This window comes from Ischnura elegans, chromosome 5 (assembly GCF_921293095.1).
Source record: "Ischnura elegans chromosome 5, ioIscEleg1.1, whole genome shotgun sequence".
Lineage (NCBI taxonomy): Eukaryota > Metazoa > Arthropoda > Insecta > Odonata > Coenagrionidae > Ischnura > Ischnura elegans.
The window spans coordinates 49,472,084-49,494,630 of record NC_060250.1 but is presented as its reverse complement, the minus strand read 5'-3'; the positions used below and the strand labels follow the sequence as shown (position 1 = coordinate 49,494,630).

The following is a 22,547-nucleotide window of genomic DNA, read 5'->3' as shown; positions in this document are numbered from 1 at the left end:
GGCGCTAATTAACTAGGGCCTCTTTTCATCTAAATCTGGCCCTACTGTAGAGGACCTGAAACAGGCTGTTGGATAACACGTTGGACTATTTCCGCAAATACTGGTGTACTAGAATGATTCGTTCAAACGGCAACAGAGGACTCGTGATCAAATGAAAATTTCCATTTATCAAGGTGATAAGATGGCTTAGAAAGAAGGAAGGTAATGATAAGGTTATGATTGCCTGTAGTTTCTTGGCGGCTGCCTTATTTCCTCCAGTCCGCCTCCGGATCCTTTTCCTCGCCGTCTGGAAGATCTTCCAGTAGAGGACCAGGATGACGAGTAGCGGCACGTAGAAGGTGGAGCAGGTGGCGAAGATCTGATAGGCCACGTCCTGACTTACGAGGCACTTCTGGTGCACGTTGATGCGGTCCAGGTAGTCGGGGTCCTTCCAGCCGAACTGCGGCGCCAAAGAGACCACCAGCGCCACGCTCCACACGACCGCGATCATCGCGCAGATGCGGTTGCTGTTCCGAGTGTGGATGTAGTCCACGTTCGTCACCGCCCAGTACCTGAATGTGTTCAGTAGGAGGGGGTGTGTAAGAAAGAGAAAAATTAGTAGAGTGGTATTAATCATCTTCAAGAGTACGAACATGAATAAGAGCAGAATTAACTAATTGATTAATTAATTTTGGGAGAATTAACCCGATACCACACCCGGTGGGAATCCCGATAAATTTTTCATCAATCTATACGCCGGGAAAACCTAAAATTTTACATGAACAAGAGCATTTTCCATAGCGCTAGTAATCAAGTTGTGATTGCGAGTTCACTCGATGGCGAAGTACCACGATCTCACGTGAAAATTTACGAACTTCCCCCAACGGAGGAGGTATCTATCCTTTTGGTGACTTTGAATATTGATTACTTCGGTACAATGGTACATTTGGAAATTCAATGCACATTTTTTTAATTCTGCGTTAACCGATAGATGCCTTCTCTGCTGGAGGTAGTTTTTAAACTGTTATATGAGATCCTTGTGTTTAGTCGTCAATAAAAATATCAGTAGAAATAAATACTATGGGCCAGATGGCTACGTATCACAAGCTTATTGCATGTGAATCTCGTATCAAACATCAGTCACCCATCGCCCTTACAAATGCAACGGAAATATTTAGGTAGAGAAAACAAGACTAACCATGTCTGCTGTGGAAACAAAGGAAGAACGGTGGTCGTTCGTGCAATGCTGGAAAATTCCGAACGCACGTAAATTTAAGGCGCGATTTAGCTGGGTCAAATATTGCGCGATCAAGTTGATTTTTTCTGTAGTATTTGATGAAAACACGCCAAAAAAATTCGTTGGCACACTTCGGACTAGCAATAGAAAAAAAATTGGACCACCACTACCTATAATGCATTCAACTAAATGTATAAAATATGGCTGCTATGAGGATTGAGGAATATTAGTACTTACCTGTCGACTGCTATGGCGACCAGGTGCAGGATGGACGCGGTGCAGCAAAGAACGTCGCTCGATGTCCACATGTCGCAGAGCTCAGGGCCCAAGATCCAGCCTTGGCTGATCTGAAGAGGACACAACGAAATAAATTACGCCTCAGCTACTTACTTGAAAATGTCCCTAAAACGTCTATAAGGCTTTTTACATTGGATTACCCACCAAACAACTCAAAGGAAATAACCAAAATGGAATCACTTAGAAATAAAAAAATCACTAGAAAAGTAGCTATATGGGGAGAGTTTACAGGGTGGATATCAGTGCTCGTGATTTAAGAGGGAAGAATTGAAAAGAAGAGTTTGCAGCGATGAGGTCAAGGGAGAATGATTGCAATGTCAGAAAATAGAAGATTTTAAGGAGACGTTGGAGTAGAGGATGCTGGGAGATCGAAAATATTTTGGAACGAGTAGATAAAAAATTTTGCATGTGGCACGAGGAGGAGTATGAAAGGGAAAGTTATGAAGGTCAATAGAACGGAGAGTACCACTCCAAATCTGATGGAAAAAATCTCATGTCGCAAAGCATACTGAATGTCGCAGGGAGAGGCGTGGGATTCTAAGGGATGAAAGGGCGGAATCCTTAGTAGTATTTCTGAGGGAAGGAATGCGGAAATGGGAGAGAACAGGAATAAATTATGAGTGGAATACTAATGAATTCTATATAACGAGTCTTCTTCACTCGATGGGGTGTCTTCAGCTCTGCCCCCCAGACCTCACCGGTAAAGGCCCACGGCCTCTTTTAGTCAATCAGCCACTTCTTACAATTTTTGTCTACTATTTTTTTCGGTGTTATATACAACCTTTTTAACTTGAATCCTAGGCATACCAGACAGCTCTTGCCTTCTAGGTTTTCTGAATGTTACAAGGTATGGACTAATGGCTATCACAATGACTCTGGTGTCATTAACAAGCTTTTCCACAATGTTCAAATTCCTCATAAACATCGATTTTTCGACCCCCTGAATCCCTCGAAAATTAGGAAGAGGCAATAGGGGCAGTTGGCAACACTGTAATAGATAGAAAATTTATTATTTTGAGAATTTGCGCTAGAGGTTCAGACAATTTCAAAAGGGTCGATTCCATAACATTTTGTCGTGGCTAGTCTTATCATCGATTTTTTGACCTCCATAAAGTAGAATTGAAGAGGCAGCAGGTAATACTGTAATAGCTTTAAAATTTAGTGTTTAATCCATTTTTCCTCGGGTTTCAGACGATTTTAGAGGGGGTCGATTCTATGACTTTTTGTTGTGTCTCGTCTCGCTCACTCCAAGCATTTGCATAAATGTGTGATTCAGACAGTGAGTGGTCGGAGATGGGCTGTATAGTATGGTGATTAATGTTATGTATCGCTCCTATAGATTATATGTATGATATACATGTTATTTTCATGCATACTTGTCTTCTGAAGATAGTAGTCTTTCGAGTTTGACTGCGGGTAGATCCATTTCTATGGAAAAGATTTCTTTGTCTAGTCCGACAAAATAGACCAACGCGGAGTCAAGCCCGGAAGATGTGTATCTTCTCGAACAATCACCTATGGAAGCCTACGTAAAAATTTGTCTCCTTATTGATTCACTATCATTCTATTAAATAATCAAGGAAGATAAATGCCTAAAAATTAATGCGACACTACGCACTCAATATATTTGACGCTTATGCAAAATCGCTCGAATATAAATCTAATCATATGTTTCCCGCTAATTTTTTCTTACACCTCCGGCTTGGGTTTATGTGCACTGAAATGGTATTAAGAACTGAGATCTAAATGGAACAAATAAACAGTGTGAATAAACAAATAAACAGATCATTATCGAGGAACCTAACTGTATTTTTAGGTCCGATAGAAACTTTAAAACGAAAGAGATACTTTGCCGAACGGATAAGTGCAGGAATAATTTTTCCCCCCGAACCACAAATGGCTTCAATTATTGCTTGTTGGGCCTCAGTAGCCTTACGCAGCCTACTCGATTTCATTCACGCTATTTTTTTTGTAAACGGCTGGTATCCTAGAATCCGCCGCCAACGCCGATTGAGTCTGATTGCGGGATAGTATGTAGGTGTAGAAGAACATAAGAATGTGGCGCTAGTAGCTTTCTAAGTCGCTAAGCTACGCTATTTATGGTAAATGTTTAGTTATTTTCGCGATGTTCAGCCGTTGCTGGTAATCGGTGTATGGATTTTAATTGCTGTGTGGCGTTATTGTTTTATGTGGCTATTTTTAGTGTGTCACTTTGTTGGACATGTTATAGCATTTTGAGATCTGTTGCATTAAAAAAGTGGTTTTCGTTGTAACTCCAGAGCGGTTGTAGTAGAATGTTAAGTGTATTGTTTGGTGAATGTTGGAATGATTTCGCAATATCATTTAGACATTTTGTCAGTGTTTTGATTTTTAGGTTTTCGTGTATGTACATGTTGCGGACGAAACAGGAGGCGTCCGCGATTGCTCATTATGTTTTGTTCTCTATGACGATGAGATTGTGCAAATGTGTGTTGGCTATGGAACCCCAGGCTGGACAACCATAATTTTTTGGGAAATTTCCCTTCCATAAATTGGCCTTAATGCAGAGGCGCGGGTTTATGGATTTTATAGAGGATGAGACCCTACTGATGCTTTTCAAGCACGGAGTGCGAGTTCTTCATGAAAATATTATTGATTTTGTCCTTCTCGTGTCGTGAGTGACAGCTTAATGAGTTTCACCACCCTTCCTCATTCATCAATTCATCATCGGAAGGAAGAGGAGACGACGCCATCTACATGTTGAACTTGGCGATGAGAGCTTCGGTTAGAGCCGCAAACACGGTCTCAAAGGCCTTCTTCCACCATATTTTTCTCCCCACGGAAAGTAAAGTAATTTTTTTATTCCTACGGAAGGCTAGAGGGATTCGAGCCATTTTCATGTCATGAAAACCAAGAGTTCTTGAGCTGATATCTCTTGAAAAACAAAGCCATTAAGGAATGGATGCTCCTCGTGCATCTTAGACTTGGAAGTAAATTTTGCCTATTATAGAAATGTTAGAATGGGGTCGTTCTCAAACAAAAAAGTCGCTATTTACTAATACAATTCGCTGGATGGAAAGGGAAGATATAAGTTACAACGAAAACAAATGTTCTCCATTTAGTTAATCTCTCGTAACAAAAAAAGTACAAGTAGTCGACTACGTTTCTTCAGCCAGGTTATCATATGTGTCTCAGCTCATTTATTCGTTCAGAGAGAAGTACTTATTTAAGGAAGGATTCCCTTACAAGAGTAAAAATGATAACTAACCACACGAGATCAATGTGCGAGGACGGGGAATACCTGTTTCAGTGACGCATTTGGCAGGAGTTGGTGACGTTACCAACTTATCGGAGATAGGGTGAAAGTCGCCGATTCCGCGAACGATTTGGAAGGTAGGCAACTGATCGAAAATCGGAAAAATATTGGTTGCTTTATTTTTTTAAGCATTATCAAAATCACAATAAAAATATTGGTGAACGAGGCCGTTCATACCGTGCGAGAACTTAAAGAAATGGTTTTACATGCCTAGAATTTGCTCTCTAGTATCCTTGTGCACATAGTAATTGAAAGCAGACTTATAAATTCAAATTCATTGTCTCATCAATTTTATAAAAGAGGTGTAATCGTTAAATCATAATTTATGATCATCGAAAGGCTTATAAATTATTATACACAGCCATCATAAAAGAATGGTGCGGCTTTGAACATGGTTTTCAACGAATTCAAAATTACATGCAGGTTATGTTTTTTATTTTTCGAATTTGTCGTCTCGAGCGATATTTTTTTCAGAATTTATAAATTTTAATATGTGCGCCCTTAGTCGCTCGACACGAAAGAAACCCGGCGTCGATATTAGGCTAATCCCAACCAAAGGCACCAAGGGGAAAACGGCTTGACGTCTCATCCGACGGACGGAGTGTTGCACTCGAAATGCCCTCCTCAAGCCACTCAATCAGGGATCGGACAGCCTCTGAAAAATCTCTGCCTCTGTCGGAATTTGGTCCCGGATCCGCTGGGTGAGAAGCCAGCACTCATATCACTGCACCAACTTGGTCCTCATTTGGCCTTTTCCGTCCAGTCTCTTGGCGTCGTAAAAAAATAGGCAAATACACCCTCGTCTTCCTTGACCTCTTGCTCGCGTGTGCAATAATATTCCCACAAATCAAAGGTCCAGATAAAAGAGGAAGCCACAGAAAAGATTCGATAAAACGCTTGAATATAAATCTACCTACCGTCCCTAAATAACTCCAATGCCTTCCAATGAATTACTGAAATCGTACTATTTTTTTGTGGTAACCCTTTATTTTGGTCTTCGTAGTTTAATTCATAACTTGAGGTTTCAGCAATAATTTTTTGATCCCAGACCGATTTCAATACTTCTGTCCTCCATTTCTCCCTTTATTAAGTTTTTATTTTACTTTCCTTACGTTATTTTTCCTTGTATATATCTTAGTCTTCCCGAAGTATCTTATCCTAAGGCTATTCATACATTGAATTTTCTATAATTCCTAAGGTTGATATGTTGCAGTCCTTCATTTCTCCCATCATCTCATTTACTCTCCTGGCGTTTTTCTTCCTTGTTTCCTCCTTTATTTTCCCCGAGTCTTTATCTTGTGGTATGCCTTGGCGTTTCCTACAATTTTTACGCGCCTTTTCTGAACTTGCTTCGTCTGTTTCATCGATAGAACCTTGTAATCGATTCATAACCCACTTCCCATTGTCGGATCGGGTTGATACTATGCGCTCTAGCTTGTTCTTGATGACCCCGAGGAAGACTGAGAGGTAACTACTGGGGACAGCTTAAGAAGGACTCAAGGAAGTGGAACATGAGTGAACTTAAAGAACTGGCCTCCGAAAGGGAGAAATGGAGGACTGTAGTACTGCAATATCAGGATTACGCTACTACTAATGATTAAATGGGTGAAGAACTGTTCATTCCGCTGAGCAACAGTGCCACTTTTATGTTTTTATGAGGAATGGAAATAAAGGTCGATGAGAATATGATTTCTGTGTCCAATATTTAGTATGATTCATGATTAACCTATGGGAACTTGGGGTAGAAAAAAATGGAAAAATAAATTAGCGCATTTAGACCAGTGAAGGTGTTGCCATAAAGGGTCTTGCCGAGAAAGTTTCGTTTCTTACATGCTTTTTCTTAACTTACTACGTATGTTTATTTCATCGATGGAATCTTGTAATTGATTTTCAACCCACTTTCCATCGTCGAATCGGCTTGAAAATTTGCCCACTTGCTTACTTGAGATGGCAATACAGTAAATCAGACTAACGACTTTTTTTTCTAATGTGCTCTAATAAATTAACTAATTTTACGTGTGGAAAAAGTTATAAAATTTCTCAATCGATTGCGTTAGTTATAAACTTTTTGGCATATATTTCGTCAGCAGCTCTGGTTTGATCGATTTTATGATTAATAATTCAAAAAAATTGTATAATAAATGGGAAATAAAAATGAAGAAAAACTCGATTTTTCCAAAATACAGTTTGAAATGCAGTGAAAAGAAAAATATTAACTTTTCATAATTCGGAGAATGCTGATTACGTTTAGTTATTAATATTGTCTGCTGATCCTTATTCATCACGAAATTTACACTCATTTCTAATGAACTAAATTGGCACCCACGATTATTTCTCCGAGGGATGAAAGTATTTTTTTTTCCTTTTTAGTGCATATTATAATGTGTTGTTACAAGCGTGCTTTTTAAAATCATTTTTATATTTGTTTTATTTTCATGATATTTTCCACGTCATGCCTCTCTCGCATGCCCGGGGACTGCTTAGTGAAGAGACCAGTCCTTTCCGTAAAAGCTAGAAGCTATCATTTATGTTGCAATTTTCGTGCTCATTTTAATCGTTTTTTAAGAAATGTTCTCGTTTTAGTCTCCAAATTTATGTTGTATATAAAAATATGTCACGTTTTTTGTTGGTTCGTTGCAGTTTTTAACGGATCGCGCAGCTTTCCTTTGTATTTTAATGAGTTCACGAATACTTCATGCATTCTTTCGCATAACTCCTCCATATTTATCTCAATCTCTTCCTTCTTTCTTCAGCGTCCTTCTGAAGGCGACAGCGTCAGAAGTATTCTGTGGGTATCAGTCGGTGCATAGCAATTCGCTGTTGTTCTAAGGACGTGATTCGTGGCCTCCCATTGCCACGTGGCATCTCGACGAGGAAGCAGCGAACCGGTCGTGCATCTTTTGAGGCGTGCGTGAATGCAGGTGAACAAGAATTGTCAGCCACTGACTGTAGACATAAGCGGTGAGTGTGAGCACTTTTTAACTTGTAATAATCGGTTTCAAAGTTATTGCTAGGAATTGAGCTGCGCAGCTAATATCGCTGTTCATAGCAGTTCTGGATATTTTTTCAATTTCCTGCTCGATTTTATTTGTTTGCATGGATAAGGAATACAACTGAATGTCACTTAATTTCGTAGATTTTGACGTCTTGAATGGGTTTTGGGTATTGGCGTGGTAACGTAGTGGGTAGAGGCTTGTCTGATGGTTGAAAAGTCCTGGGTTCAAAACCTGCCTGCGTGAGTGCCCTTTGAATACTCCCGAATAAAATTCTCCTCGGATATCCAGGGGAAGGCCTCCTTCCTAACCTAATGATGTGATATTCACACACCTGTGGCTAAGTTTGGGCTGAGCTCTCCCTTCACCCTAGCAAACCAACCTTTGCTTGAATCAATGAGGTTCTTCATAAATCCTGGATTTAGGTACTAGTCGTGAAACTTTCGTGGTAGTTTTGTAGTTTAAATTTTATGTGAACTGTTTTAACAATGACATTCCACCACCAAAAACGTACTCTCATTATCTCCTTCCCGCGTTTCGTCAATCCTCCCGATGATTAAATCGAGATACTGGGGAATTTTGTATGACATTGCTTTAAGATAGCAAATGAAGTACTTATTTATCCTTTAATCATTTGGATGTTTAAAAAAAATTACTACTTCCATAAAGTGTCTAATTTACGGTACAATTTAGCACGTTTGACTAAATAGTGCACTCTTTCAGGCTCTATGCTTCTCGATAGAGGTACTATTGGTTTTGTGAGTCCTTCTAAAATATTGGATTTTAGCGAAAATTATAAGTTGATAATCACATCAATACTAGTCGACGTCATGGCGATGCGTTTTTTTTCACTCTTATTCCGAGTTTTCGTGGCAATAAGTTCGGTTAACTTAAATCATGTAACGGTTAGATGCGTTGCTAGGGCAAATTATTGATACTAAAATCAAAACTTATTCATGAGGAGTCATGAGGAGATTTTCTGTGAACCATTATTGTCACATACCTCGTTTAACTCATTGCGCGTGTGCAAAGTCAAACAACTATCTGAAAACAATGTCATGAATGGGTTCCTCAGTTGTTTATATAAACAGCGTGACGTCAGTGATCCTGATGAAGTTGGGACCACCGGCCTCAACAGGGAAGTGTAAGAAGGGACATACCTGTTCATATACGTGGTCGAAGAGTACTATACAGCTTTGTGTACATTTGAAATGACATAATGGTTCTGTGGGTATAGAACTATGCGAACAACATGAGTGTCAAATACGAGGCTACATACAATTTCCTGGAAGAAAAACCAAAAATTTAGGAAAAATAAGGTGCATAGCTAATAGAGACCTAGATATTTTCAGTCGATGGTATTCATAACCGTTAATTGAGGAAAGAGATTGGTAAGGGAGGGTTAGAAGAAGTTTTTATTTTAGTAGAGTTCAAATCATATCCTTAAGTGTAGCTAATTTTGAGTCCCCATTGAAGTTTCCCTAGCATTTTCGTATCTCCAGTGCGATCAAGATTCAACCTGGGATTAAAACTTTTCACTCTTGCGACCTCTTTTGTTTTACTGGAGTGGATCGCTTGTCCAGAGGTCGGATGCTCTGCCTTCGCTGAAATGAGGCAAATTAGTCCCATTAGTAGTGCCACGAATCAGTGGCGTAGTTAGAAGACCCAGGGCATCCGGAGCCCCTCGAAATATATAAACAGAATTAGTGCTCTTCATTAAAGAAAAATACTGAAAAATCATGAATTTACAAAATATTTATTTGAAAAATGAAGTTTTTTGATAGTGAAAAGTTTTAAAAATTAGTTTAAAACCCTTTACTAAGTACAATGTTTTTTTTAAAATGTTCCCCCTGGTTTTTGACCCCTCCCCCCGAAGAAAATTCCTGGCTACCCCACCGCCACGAATATTGCAATGCAAGATCCGCCAGCGAGCCACCAGATTTGCTGTCACCTACTGCGCACTAAGCCGGTTTTACACCATGGAAACAGCGCTTTTCGACGATTGTCGTCGTTTGTAGCATGCGGTAGGTGGCAACTGTATGCTTCTCCCGGCGGTCCTTTTACACTCAGGCAACGAGATTATCGTACTCACTCCTGAAACGGCATTTATGGTCCCCGGGCTTTCTTGGTGGAAATTTTAACTTATTTGGAATGAAACAAGCTTAGTAATATTACATATTTTTTTATTCTATTCTGCCGGTTTTAACGTTATTACGCCGTTTTCCAGGGGGTTAAAACTCACTCCTAACCAAAACCAACGAGCATTGCCATAGCTGCCGCAGAGTATCTGGTGATTTCACCGAATGGAAGACGAAGAAAATGACGCTAATGGCAATTAAAGATTTTTCATAAAATAGCCTACATTTGGTTAGCAGAAGTCACCACTCGCGATGCTGATGAGAGATCGATACGAATTTCCTGGGGAAATAGGCGATGATTGGGGATAATGCCCGAACCTTATATTTGTGATGATATCTGATATTCCCTACTTTACAATGTTATTTATTGCGATTGCAAATAGTCTAGAACAAATATTGAAATAAATGGATCCCTTGGCTTTCATTGTCGCGATGCGGAAATTTTTTAAATCAGCTTCAAAAGTGCACGAAGGGGTAACTTAAACTTGCACCGTGGCTTCATATATGGAGTTCTCTTTGCATACCAACCAATATTGGGATGCTTACCGGAATTTAGATTCAAGGTGATGGACTCTATCGAAAAAACTTCTTTCATGAAATAGTTTCAGGTTTGATGTGGTGGAAATACATGCAGTTCATGATACAATATAAAACACAAATAGTAGTTTTCACACTTAAATATACAACTCAAATATATTGGCCAGACTGGTTGAAGTTCAGAGTGGCGTGTGGTCTTCATTTCTACGGATAATGAAGTCTTCTGACTTCTTTTCATCCTTGACGTATTAGTATAACGCCCTTGTGTTCTTCATTTGTTTTATTTATACTTTATATGTTTAAGATTTGCTCTGGTCTTCGAAACTTATCTCTCAAGGTGTCTTTATATGATAGTATTTCTTGAATTGCTTCGTTCTCTTTTTCCTCCAGATCATCAAAATACTTCTTAGCTATTTTTCGCACTTCCTCTTTGACTGCAGCTACTTGACTTAAAGTGAAGAGTGAAGGAACATGGAAGAAGTTATATACATAACTAGCAGGCCACCCGGCGTTGCTTGGTAAGGATGGTACCCAGAGAAGTAGGAAACTTGGAATTCATGGCCACAGGATTTTCATGCTATCTCTTTAATCTTGTCATGAGTTGTGCCTGCGCGGTAGCGTTTCCAACCGCAGAAGTTGTATGACGTGACGTAACAAATGGTAATGAGAAAACGATGCCAAGGACGCGTCGGAAACAACCAGAGGAAGCACTACGGTGTTCGAAAGCATGAGATTCACCTGCATAGGCGCCGACTCCATGGGGCCTGAGGGGGCTCGAGCCCCCTCAATAATTCGTTTGGGGGGGCGGAGCCCCCCCAATAATTCAAGAAATTAATTAAGTTATATTATGCAGTGGCGCCGACTCCATGGGGCCTGAAGGGTCCCGAGCCACCTCAAAAATTCGTTATGGGTGAGGAAATAATGTGTCAGGCTTGTCGATTTTCCCCGGAGTGTTCAGATATCGAGATTCGAGTTATCAGTGTTCTAGTGTTGATCATATGACTCTTCTAAAATGCTTTAAAAAAACTTAAAACTCACTACTTATAAAATTTCCCCGGGCAAGATCCCCGGTTAGGGCCCCCCCAATATTTTTTGTAAGTCGGCGCGCCTGTTCACCTGTGTACTAACTTTGGTCGATATCCGTGCAGCTGTTTGGAAACGCATGGCGAACAGATACACTAGATAGCTCGTTTATCAAATCATTTAAGCCTCATCTTTCTGTGCAATCACATTGTGTAATCATTATAGCAACTTTGACACAGATATTTTACATTGTAATGAAAAAGGGCTGAAATTAGATTTGATGGAAATTTTGAAATGCTCAATAGCCCGAATGGACATTTTTTTACGATGTTTCATTCTGTCCATTGCTCACCTTTTTTAAAGTTAAGTGAACCTATGATGAAAAAACCCTCACCCACACCCCAATTTATTGTCTGTTTTATGTTATCCCAAACCCTTGTTCCTCTCTCTCCCCTCACGCCACTTATACCCCCTCCTCGCAACATATACCCCTCCTTCTACCTTGGCTATGGTATAAATACATTTGAGAGTGTTTGAGAGTGTTTTGAGAGAGACATGACAAAGGAGTGTCTCAAATCAAGATCGGTAGTGGAGTGTTTATAAAAGTGTGGAAATCACTATTTGTGTATTATTTCGAAGGCTGTCGCGCGAACGGTGATGTACTATTTTGACTTGCCGTGCAAAAAATTCCACTGAACCGGGAATCGAGCCACGGACCTTTGGCTTTCCGGGCCACTATCTAGGAATCTGAATTCCTATGCCATGGGGATTGAGCCTCCATTCAGTTGCCATGGGAATTCAGGGACTTGGATAGCGTAGTGGTCTGCGCAGTGGCCTGGAAAACGTAATGTCCGTGGGTCGATTCGCGGTCCAGGGGAATTTTTTCTCATGGCAATTAACATACATTTCTCATTGTGTTTCATATTTCATCATGTAATAATTTTAGAAAGTTTCACATAGATATTTTACACTGTAATGACAAAGGGCTTATATTAAATTTAATGGAAATTTGAAACAGACGGATGGACATTTGTTACGATGTGCATCCGATGTCCATGGTTATTACTTATGATTGCTATTCATCGCGAGTGCAAGTAGGTACGCCATTGCAAACATTGGGAATAAATGGATCATCATCACGCTGCGGACATTTTTGAAAACCTATTCACGAACGATCGGCAAAGTGGCAAGAAAATTCGACATTTCTCCGGGACGGACTGGGTATGGACCTCCTCTATGTAGTCCCCGTAAGAATGGTCCATGCATAAAAATCCTATCTCCCTTCACCGTTGAATCGGCCTTGGGATCGCTTGGTGGGTGTGTTTGCCATCAGTTGGCGAAGCGGTGCGTATCGCCGCGTAAATCGATGGCCATCTAAATAATGCAATCGGAGAAATTGAGATTCCGGGCTCGCCCTAGGGCAACTACAACAACAACAACGACGGCAAACAACAGCAAGCAGCGGAGGGGAATGAATGACAAATGCATCTCGAATGCGCAAGGGAAGTCCCGCTCTGTAGAGAGAGAGAGATACGGAGAGGGCGGGCGGGATTGTAGCGAGTGGGCTTCATTATTTCAAAGGTCAGTGAATCGCTTCGCAGAGGGAAGAAGGCCGTAGGGGGTGGGGAGCGAAGAGGTAGTGGAGGGTGGGGGGGTGGGAGGGGTTTTATCCGTTAAAAGGACGGGGCAATGTTCCGAAAAGGGAAGAAGACTCCGGAATCAAGGGGGAAGATGGGACGGAGTTTATTCAATGCCGTTTCAACACTTTCGGAAGCTTTTGTTCTTTTTTTCTTTTTCTTTTTTTTATCATTCGCCTACTTCTACCTCCTCCTTCTTCTTTTTTTCGGAGGCATCGGATTCGTCGTGTCTTTCCTCAGAATTCGTCTTCTCTCCCTTTCTCTTACCCTCAAGTCAGGTCGAGGAAGAGCAGAAAAAGGTGAAGTGAGTCTGGGAGTGATCGCAAGTTGAAGGAAAAAGTCCCCTCGTCGAAATAGAATATCTATTACACTGGAGGACAGATATTTCGTTGCCTGAGTCACAGATCTAAGGCAACGAAATATCCGTTCTCTGATCTTAGACGACGAAATGTCTGAAAAAGGTGAGGTGAGTCAGGGAGTGATCGCAATTTGAAGGAAAAAAATACTGTCGTCGAAAAAGAATATCTGTTACACTGGAGAACTGATATTTCGTTGCCTTAGATCTGTGACTTAGGCCTCTGGTTTGGAAAATAATCTAGTTGAAGCTTTCATGGGTTATTTACATTTGTTGATGATGCTTTTCGAAAGTGCCTCGCGTAATTATTGGGTTTGTTGCCTAACCTTTCATGGCCGTTGCAGATCACTTAACAGCAGGATAATTTGTTTTTATTTGTCTATTTTTAAGCTATATTGTCATTTGACAACTTTTTAAGATACAGGATATACTATATAAATTCGTTTCCGGCTTAATTTTGTGGAATAATGATATATCCATGATTAAAGCACAAATGGTAATATCCACACTATTTTATTTATCATTTAACCGACCATGGTTTCGACAATTGGTGTCATTTTCAAGGTAATCCAACAAAAAACTCTCTCGGTATATAACCTCCTACCTTGTCCTGGGTATATATGCCGAGAGATTTTTTATTGTTGGATTACCTTGAAAATGATATCAAGTATCGAAACTATGGTCGGTTAAGTGATAAATAAAATAGTGTGGATATTACCATTTGTGCTTTAATCATGAAACAGGATATCTTTTTTTTCCAAGTGATACAGCATCGTTATTTGAAAACTTTTTAAGATACAGGATATTCTCTTTTTTTCGAAGTCATACAACGTCTCACTACAGTATCTTAGGCGTGATAAAACAAGTATATAAATGTCGCTGATTTCCTACCACGTCATTCACCCAGCGCCGGTCGGAGAAGGGTTATATCAGCCAATGGGAGAGAAATAATGCTTCCTGAGAGCCACGTTCGATACAGCAGAGATTATTTGTAGAAGTTGTAGGGAAAAAAGTGATCTGGTAGACGGAAAATACCACAGTTCAGCAAACAGCTTATTTTGCCCTCAAATAGCTGAAAAATTGAGATCAACGATAATTGTGTCACAAATTGTTCCACGTTGTTATTCAAGGTAATAACCTCGGATTAACTAGCGGAGTACCTTTACTGAATCAAATACATGTACCAAATGTGCACATTAAAGTGCGGAAATTCCGAGGAAAAATAATTTGCCGTAACTGGATTGAAATTGATTTAGAAGCTGTTCCAAATGTAATCGCTCGCTGCAAAAGTGAGCCATTGATTACAAATTTCTCAAATCCATCATATATTTGCCTTGAACATCCCTTTATAATCCCGACACAAGTATTTTCTACTGGCTCTATTCCACTGAGTATTTTCCCCACACACTCTAAGAGCACACGCTGGAGCAGTGGCGATCATTATTCAAGGAAATAACGGCGGACTAGCCAGAAGAGTACTTTTGCGGAGCCACGCGTTGGTGCAAAATTTCCGCTGAGGAAAAATCGTTTGTCTGGACACGGATTCGAACCCTTATCTCCCAAATATGCGCCTGCGTTGCCCTACTTGAAATAACTCGGCATCTTCATCCACTCCGTTTTTCGTGTTGGCTTTGGATGACAAGACGGTTTATGCTTCCAGAAATAGAGTACCACAATCGCATGTGAAAGCGCATAACGCCACATACTCCCTTACCTAAAGCTAGAACTTATAAAGGTAGGATAAAACATTATTTAGGGAAATATCCGTGTACTAGCCAGAGACGTATCTTTAACTGGCTTAAAGTGAGGTTGAGCACCGAAGGCGATGGCAAAGTCGGGAGGTCCAGGTTCCAAATGCAACCAAGACAAACTAATTTTTCCCCTTTAGAACTTGGGCACGGAATAGAAAAATCCTGTGCGGAATCCAGAAAGGCACGAGTGGAGCTGTCTATAGTGAACGAGCGTATGGGAATGGTACAAAAAATGTAATATGTGAATAAAATATTGGATAAAACATAGGAAAACTGAACGCTTCAGCCAAAACATCTGCAAGCCAGCAGAGAGCATTACATTGCGTTTGCACCAATCAGGCTGGTGGAAGCTAAATACTCGGAAGCTTAGTACGTGTATAGAGCTTACAATTAGCTTATGTACTAGAGAAGCTTAGTACATGTAAGCTTAAATTGCTAGAGGTATCAAGAACAGATTTATTTCAGAGCGATACGGAAAAAATCATCTCAAACATTGCAATGTTTCAAGGTCTGACAGATACGATAAAATGAGAGAAATATAATTTTGAACGGATAGGTGTGAGATTTAGTTTTTCTCCCGAGCAGTACCGTGCGAATAAGAATAAGAATTCGTATTTTCCCAATTTTTTTTTAATTTCTGGATGGGACTCAGCTGTCAAATATTTCAGTGGGCAATCTTATTTTTTTGGAGGCATCGGATTCGGATTTTTACCCTCACATAGTTTTCATTTTCCTCCTTTAAGTCAGGACTTCGCACTTCAGGCTGAACTCGAAAAAAAGGTAAAAAAAACTGAAATTGGTTTTTTGAGTACGAAAGTTGAATATTTGTACATTTTTTGCCAATATATTATTGGATTTGATGACATGAATAAAATGTTAATTTTTTTCAAGCAATATACATGGCCACAGGTTTGAAGTTTTCACAAAAATCGTCCGTGTAGAATTTTTTTCGAAATCTGTCATAATGAAGCTAAAGCCGCACCTCCTGTAGCAATTAAATGCTATCAAAAGTTCTCATTGTTATTAAACGGTTGATTGTTATAAAAATCTTTGAATGTCATGACCTAAATGTTGTATCTGTATCAGATACGAAACAGAGCAGTAGAACTGATTTTCATCGAGTTTAAGGATTGTAAACATTTCTCAGGATGAAACTGATATATTTGTGTTGTATGGGTAGTGTGTTGTTTTTGATAGGAGAAAATTATATGCTAAATGATTGCATTGGTTATAAAAAACTTTGATGCGTGGAATAAGTAACTTTTTTGCGATTTATTCATCATTTTTTCCATTTTTTCATATAAAGTAATTTTTAAGTTTATTTTATATTACAAGAAGCAATTTTATAAAAGTTATTTGTTTTTCATTTTTGTTTTATTTTCTCATTTTTTATTATATTGTGTATTCTTTTGGACATTTCAACACCACTAATACTACAATAAGAATTCTTTGAAGTAAGCAGAAGAAAAAATGACAGGAAAGGGCTGTTAACAGAAATTAATTTATTTTTAATGAAATTAACTACCAAATTGATAATTTTTAAGCACCGGTGGAGATCTCTCCTGCAAATATTGAGAGTGCACGATTGTCTCTGCACTCATTGTCGAGCTATGGATATTGTTGAAAATCGATTAAAATGCGCCTTAAGTGATAATATAAATGAAGCTTCACCGGGACGGACCGGGTCCTCTTCTTTATAGCCCCCTTCGGTTTGGAGTAGAATGGGAAATATAGAATGTAGTGGGAGGCATGGCGTCCCGACAAGGTGGGTCGTTGACGGATTAGCAATTCTAAACTGCAGAGCCGAATTCAATATTTGAGAGGAATCGAAAGAGCTTCTCTCGCTAGCTTTCATCGATTTTCGTTGTCGTAATCCTTAGCTTCCAAGTTGAAGAGATCGCCCGCTTAGTGGCGCTAGAGTATGCGAAAACAAATTTTGTCACAAATTAGTAAGTACAAAAATGACAATGGTATAACCAAGAAGAGTACATAGAGGAGTCTATTCAAAATATATATGTTTGAATAATTCTACCACTTAAGGCCTATTTTAAACGGTTTTCATATATATCCTCAGCAATGAGCGCTGAGCGATCCATTTATAGTTAATTTTTTGAAATTAATTATTTTAAGCGACACGGAATAACTTTGAAGACATTTCGACCATGTAAACGTTTAAGATACAGATGAAAATTTGTCATAAAAATTTCGATATTCTCTAGCGTATGTTTCGACCCAATGATTTACGATGAATTTTAAACTATAATGCATTTGTCTAGCACCAATAAATCAACTTTAATTCATACAGATAATGATGCAACATCTAAGGGATATATAAAAAATACATCACAATGTCAGGAGTAAAAATTCATGTCATTAAAGAACAGACATCTGTAAATTAAGTAAAATATATCATCATTAAATTCTCGAAAACTAATAACACCTAAATATTAACACATAGAAACACATTTGTAAACATTTCGCCAAATGAAATATAGAATATGATGATAAAATTTGTATTGGACACGTGATATCATCAAGGTTATATTGAGCTGACCCGGCGAATATTGCACCGCCTCATAATCAATGGACAGTTTAGTTACACCATTTATAAATCAATAGTAACTGTAATGATTTTAATCATTTTCACATATTACAATAAAATATAGAAAAAGTTCCGAGGAAATGAAATAAATCCGCTCGATTTGTCGATAGGAACACGGCCATTACCGATAGTCAAAAATCGCTCAGAGATTTGTTTAGACACACGGTAGTAACCAGTAGTGACTTGTTTGTTGACGACGCAACTCGAGGTGGGTTTATTTGGAATTCAATGATTTTAATATTATTTTAATAATTTTAACTGATAGAATATTTTTAACATTTTTACGAAGCTCAGTCATGAAATTTGTAAAAAACAAAAAATATTATCTAGTTCTGACTGACTTCACTGCTTTTGCAGTGTTACCAACTCCAAAAAAAAATAACCCTAAGCTCAAGATTAATATTTTTGTAAACTTTAACTATTTTTAATGTTTATTCTGTTCTCCGGGGCTGAGACAAATCCAAAAACTCAAGTATCATTAAAATCGGTACAACCGTTCTCGAGTTTTAAATGGTGTAACTAACACAATTTTTGACTTAATTGTATATACATAGATTTACCCGTGAAATTCGGATCGCTCCGCCATCTGCGACGCTAGTCCGACTTTGACAGTCCATTTCAATGCTCGTCGGGTGACAACAGGTCTAGTGACCGCCTGGCGAGTTCCCTGATGTAACATTCACGGATTTTCCTTTCGCGATGTTTTTTCATGCCGACATATTCGTAGAATGTTTTTAAATGTTGTATTATATAGGTCGATCGCTGTTCTAACTCAACAAAATTATATTTTTATAAGTGGTTTATTAATAAGTATAATTTTTCAAATTTTATCTGTCAATGTTCAGGCAGAAACGTGGTAGAGCTCATTTTTGTTAATCTTCAAAGTAAGACCATCTCATGCATTACGAGGTCAAATGTTTTCAAGGAGATGGATCTCCTGAAAAATCATGAAAAATGAAATGGAATGAGAGAATCTGGTCCTGTTCGTAGTATTAACCGATCATAGGTTCCTCATATTAAATGGTATTAAATATTACAGGTGAAGTTAAGGGTAACTATTACTAGTCTAAACTTAATCAAGAACTCAAAGCCCAACCAAGAATATGAAACATAGAAATCAATTAATAAGAATAAGTATCAGCTATTTCCAACTAAACTCAAAAGTTAGTTACATTAAGGTTGGTTTTCAAGTTTTATTTCAGTGAAAAGGGCTTGCATTTAAGAAGTAATATTTTCCGTAGTATGACGTAATTGTAAAAATTGTAGTACCACGTTATTGCAAAAAAATCCACCACTCTTACACTACTTTTCAGCATAGATCTCGTAGTTTTCCACGCATCTGTCATAGCGTGGCACAAAATTTTGTACACCCTCTTCGTGGAATCTTGTCACTGTGTTCTTTCAGCTCGCCATTGCTAAATAAAAATGAAATTCTTTGAAAATGCTTCGAACGTACATGGTTCGTTATATAGTTTTTTCACGAATAAGACCTGGGGGCCTCTGGAGACTCGGAGACTACTTGTTATGCTTAGATTACTTGAGCTATAAAGAATAGGTATCTTATGGGGCGTCATGTTGAACATCATCTTGGGAACGCACTATGTTTCTCGGTCCGACGGGAGTGATAGCATAAGAGAAGTTTGTCGAACGAAGTGTAGGATTCATTTTTCTCCCGGACTATGGAGGGCTTTAATAAAGTTTTCCTAGGATTCACTTGCCAAATATCACCGTTCAATGCGCACCGTTAGCTGATCTAGGTTACGGAGTCACGCGCAAGTTTACCTCGGATTGCGAAAATTCCAATTAGAAAGTATTATTTACTTATCCTGGGGGGCAGGGGAATTCCACCCAGGCCGAAGTGGGTTTCGGTTATTTATTAAATTTGGGATTTTCAAGACTTAAAAAAGGCCGATTTAGGCAAATTACTTGATAAAAAAGACACTACTACGCACACCTAATAGATTGTTTTATTAGTACCGTTAAAGGGCTGAAATAGGCCCTAAGGTTAAAACTAATTTGTATCTTAATTCGTTGTAGTAGGTAAATTTACCGTAAAATATAGCTAAATACTTTGGCACAAAGTGGTAACCTCCGAAAATTTCAATTTTATCTATTGTACGTTTCGACCCAATGAGTTACAATGAATTTTAAACTGTATTACATAAGTCTTGCACTCATCACTCAACTAACATTCATGCATGTAGTGATGCAACATCTACAGGATATAGCCCCCTTAGCTCCACCAATAGATTCGCCACCGATGCGCACCTCTTCTCGTTTTCTAAACGGCTGGTGTCTTAAAATCCCCCACCTCCCACCACGTGCCTATTGAGGCGACTTGCAGAGTATTATAAAGACGAATGCTTTCAAAAGAAGACATATTAAGTATGTAAGAGATTAAAAAAAATAGCCCACTGAGAATTGATTTTACTTAAAACGCCATCTCTTTTGCAGAGATGATGTCCTCAGCTGGTTCCGTCCTTCTCCAACCCCCGTATTTGCCTTTGGATTCACCCTCTTCGTCCCTATTGGAGGGGGTTGGTTCGATCCTTAAGAGGGGTAGTAGTAGGTACTACCCCTCACGTTGGGCCCGGGAGTCCAATCTAAGTCCGTTTTTTAGAATAGGGCGTCGCAGAGAGGGGAAAATGACTGCAAAAGCTGGCCATCGGCTAAAAAAAACTGCTCGAATAGCTTAGGATCCTGGGTCTAGGTCAAGCGACTCTTCGTATTTTCATTCACGCTGCGACTTCTCTTGCGATATTTTATGTGAACGGGTAGTATTTTTTTTATCTGGACTACGTACGCAAAATATTCGCCGTTTCTCTCTCTTTTTCCTCATCTCGACGGTCCGGCTGCGTCACAATGGATTCGGTGACCTTGTAATCATGAGAACATATTTTACTGTGGGAAATTACAGTAAAAAGGATCTTTAGAGTCTCGTTTTCTCAAATAACTGCTTCGGAAACTTTTCGCATGCGCCTTGTCTTTTCCACTTCCGACGTAGCTGCGCCGAATAGACCTAATATGGGGAAAACGGGGAAAGAGTATTAAAAAAATATTATGGTTGCACAGTGGTTTTTTAAATAAGTTTTAAATAGCAAGTGAGAGGAGAAGAGTATTTTGAAAATCTTGGGAAGAAGACGGAAAATTTAATCGGTCTCATCTTTAGGCATGTGGAGACCATAAATGGTGCCATCATCTTTTATGTTCTTGCCATGGAGGCCTTGCTGATTTGTTTACATTAATGTAACTGAGTGAAGTACTGAGGTGGTAAGGGGCATCGCATAAAAAGCTCTAATAAATTGATTCGGTAAACGTGGAGATCTTTTCACTTACCCATCACTATAGGCATGGCCTGATGAAGGCATTCGTCAGAGTACAAGTCCGTCCGTCGGCACACAAATTTAGACCAGCTTTTATATTTGGTAAGGGGCCAGCTGCCGGTGAGTATGTACACCACCTATTCAGCGGTTTGAGTCGTATGAAGATGCAAATTCAGCGGAAAAATGATACAAGTGTTTAGGGACCAGTGCTACCTTTCCAGTGTTAGTGAAGGATCGTGAGAGTACAAGCAGAGTACAAGTGGACGGGAAGAAAGGATAAGTACGGCATCGAACGAATGGCACAGAACGTAATTTTTTAAAGCTGTAAAAGAGGAGAAATAGTCAAATAAGAAAAGGTTAGCTGATAAGAAAGCAGATTGGAGAGCTGCATCAAACCAATCTTGCGCCTGCCTAGTAATGATGACGAAAAGTACTACAGTTTTCGGTTTTCTATTCAACATCAGCTGTTCATGCGCCTACTCTCTTCTCTTTTCGAAGGTTCGGCCACAGTCCGGGACACACAAGAGTGCTATATAGGAGGTGGAAGAGGGCTTTTTGGCAATTGGCCCCCGTGCGAAGGAATCATGGCCGATGCCGATGGGGCAATGGGGTTCGCAGCCATCCTATTTGGCAATCGGCGGGAGAATAAATCTACTTTGAAAAGGGCCGCTCCGCCGCTTTTTATGGCAATGGATGGAGGGAAGAGGGTGGTTCACCTTCGTGGTACGTACAACTGCCGCCACTCGCAGCTCGATGTTCGACTGTTTGCCAAAGCTGCCGGGAGAGAAGGTCGGATTGTCGATGAACTCACTCCCCTCCCTCCCTCTCCTTTTTTACCCTTCGCCGCGTGAGTTTGATTGGAAGTGGGGTGGCTCTGATTTTTCCCATCCACGATGGAGGTCCCCTTTTTATTGAAACAGCGCCCTCTTTCCCCCGTATCTAAGGCGGTGGGTTTTTTCACGTGCACTTGCGGTCACGGCGCACAGTGGTCCGAAATCGGAAAAAGCCGGACTAAAGTCCAATAGAGCGTTTTTTGAGGTAGAGACTAGAAACTTGACGTATATGCTCAAAAATAATTGATAATCATGAAACAATAACTCATTTTTCATAGATCTCATCCGTTGCTAAGATACAGAGGACCAAACACGACCAAATTTCCAAAAACACGCCCGATCTCATTTTTCTTCGAAAAACTTAGAACTTAAGGTGCTCGTAGAGTTTTGGAAGGATTTTAATGAAGTAAAAAATATTATATTCTAGCAATATGGTACTTTATCTACATTTTCCATTATGTTTTAATATTTTGGTTCATATCGATGTGGTATAATGTCGCAAAATGGCGGCTCCATTTTTATGGCAGAACCTGACATAAAGTAGACA

The 22,547-nt window shown here is 39.4% G+C and overlaps 1 protein-coding gene across 1 annotated transcript in view; it reads right to left on the bottom strand.

Moving 5' to 3' along the window:
* Nucleotides 1-22,547, bottom strand: part of LOC124158853 (5-hydroxytryptamine receptor-like) — a 700,732-nt gene that overhangs the window by 10,745 nt on the left and 667,440 nt on the right. Inside the window, exons 6-7 of the mRNA XM_046534230.1 lie at nt 1,454-1,563; nt 224-551 (exon numbers count right to left, since the gene is read on the bottom strand). Of these exons, the coding sequence (XP_046390186.1) occupies nt 224-551; nt 1,454-1,563 (438 nt within the window). The remainder of the gene's footprint in view (nt 1-223; nt 552-1,453; nt 1,564-22,547) is intronic.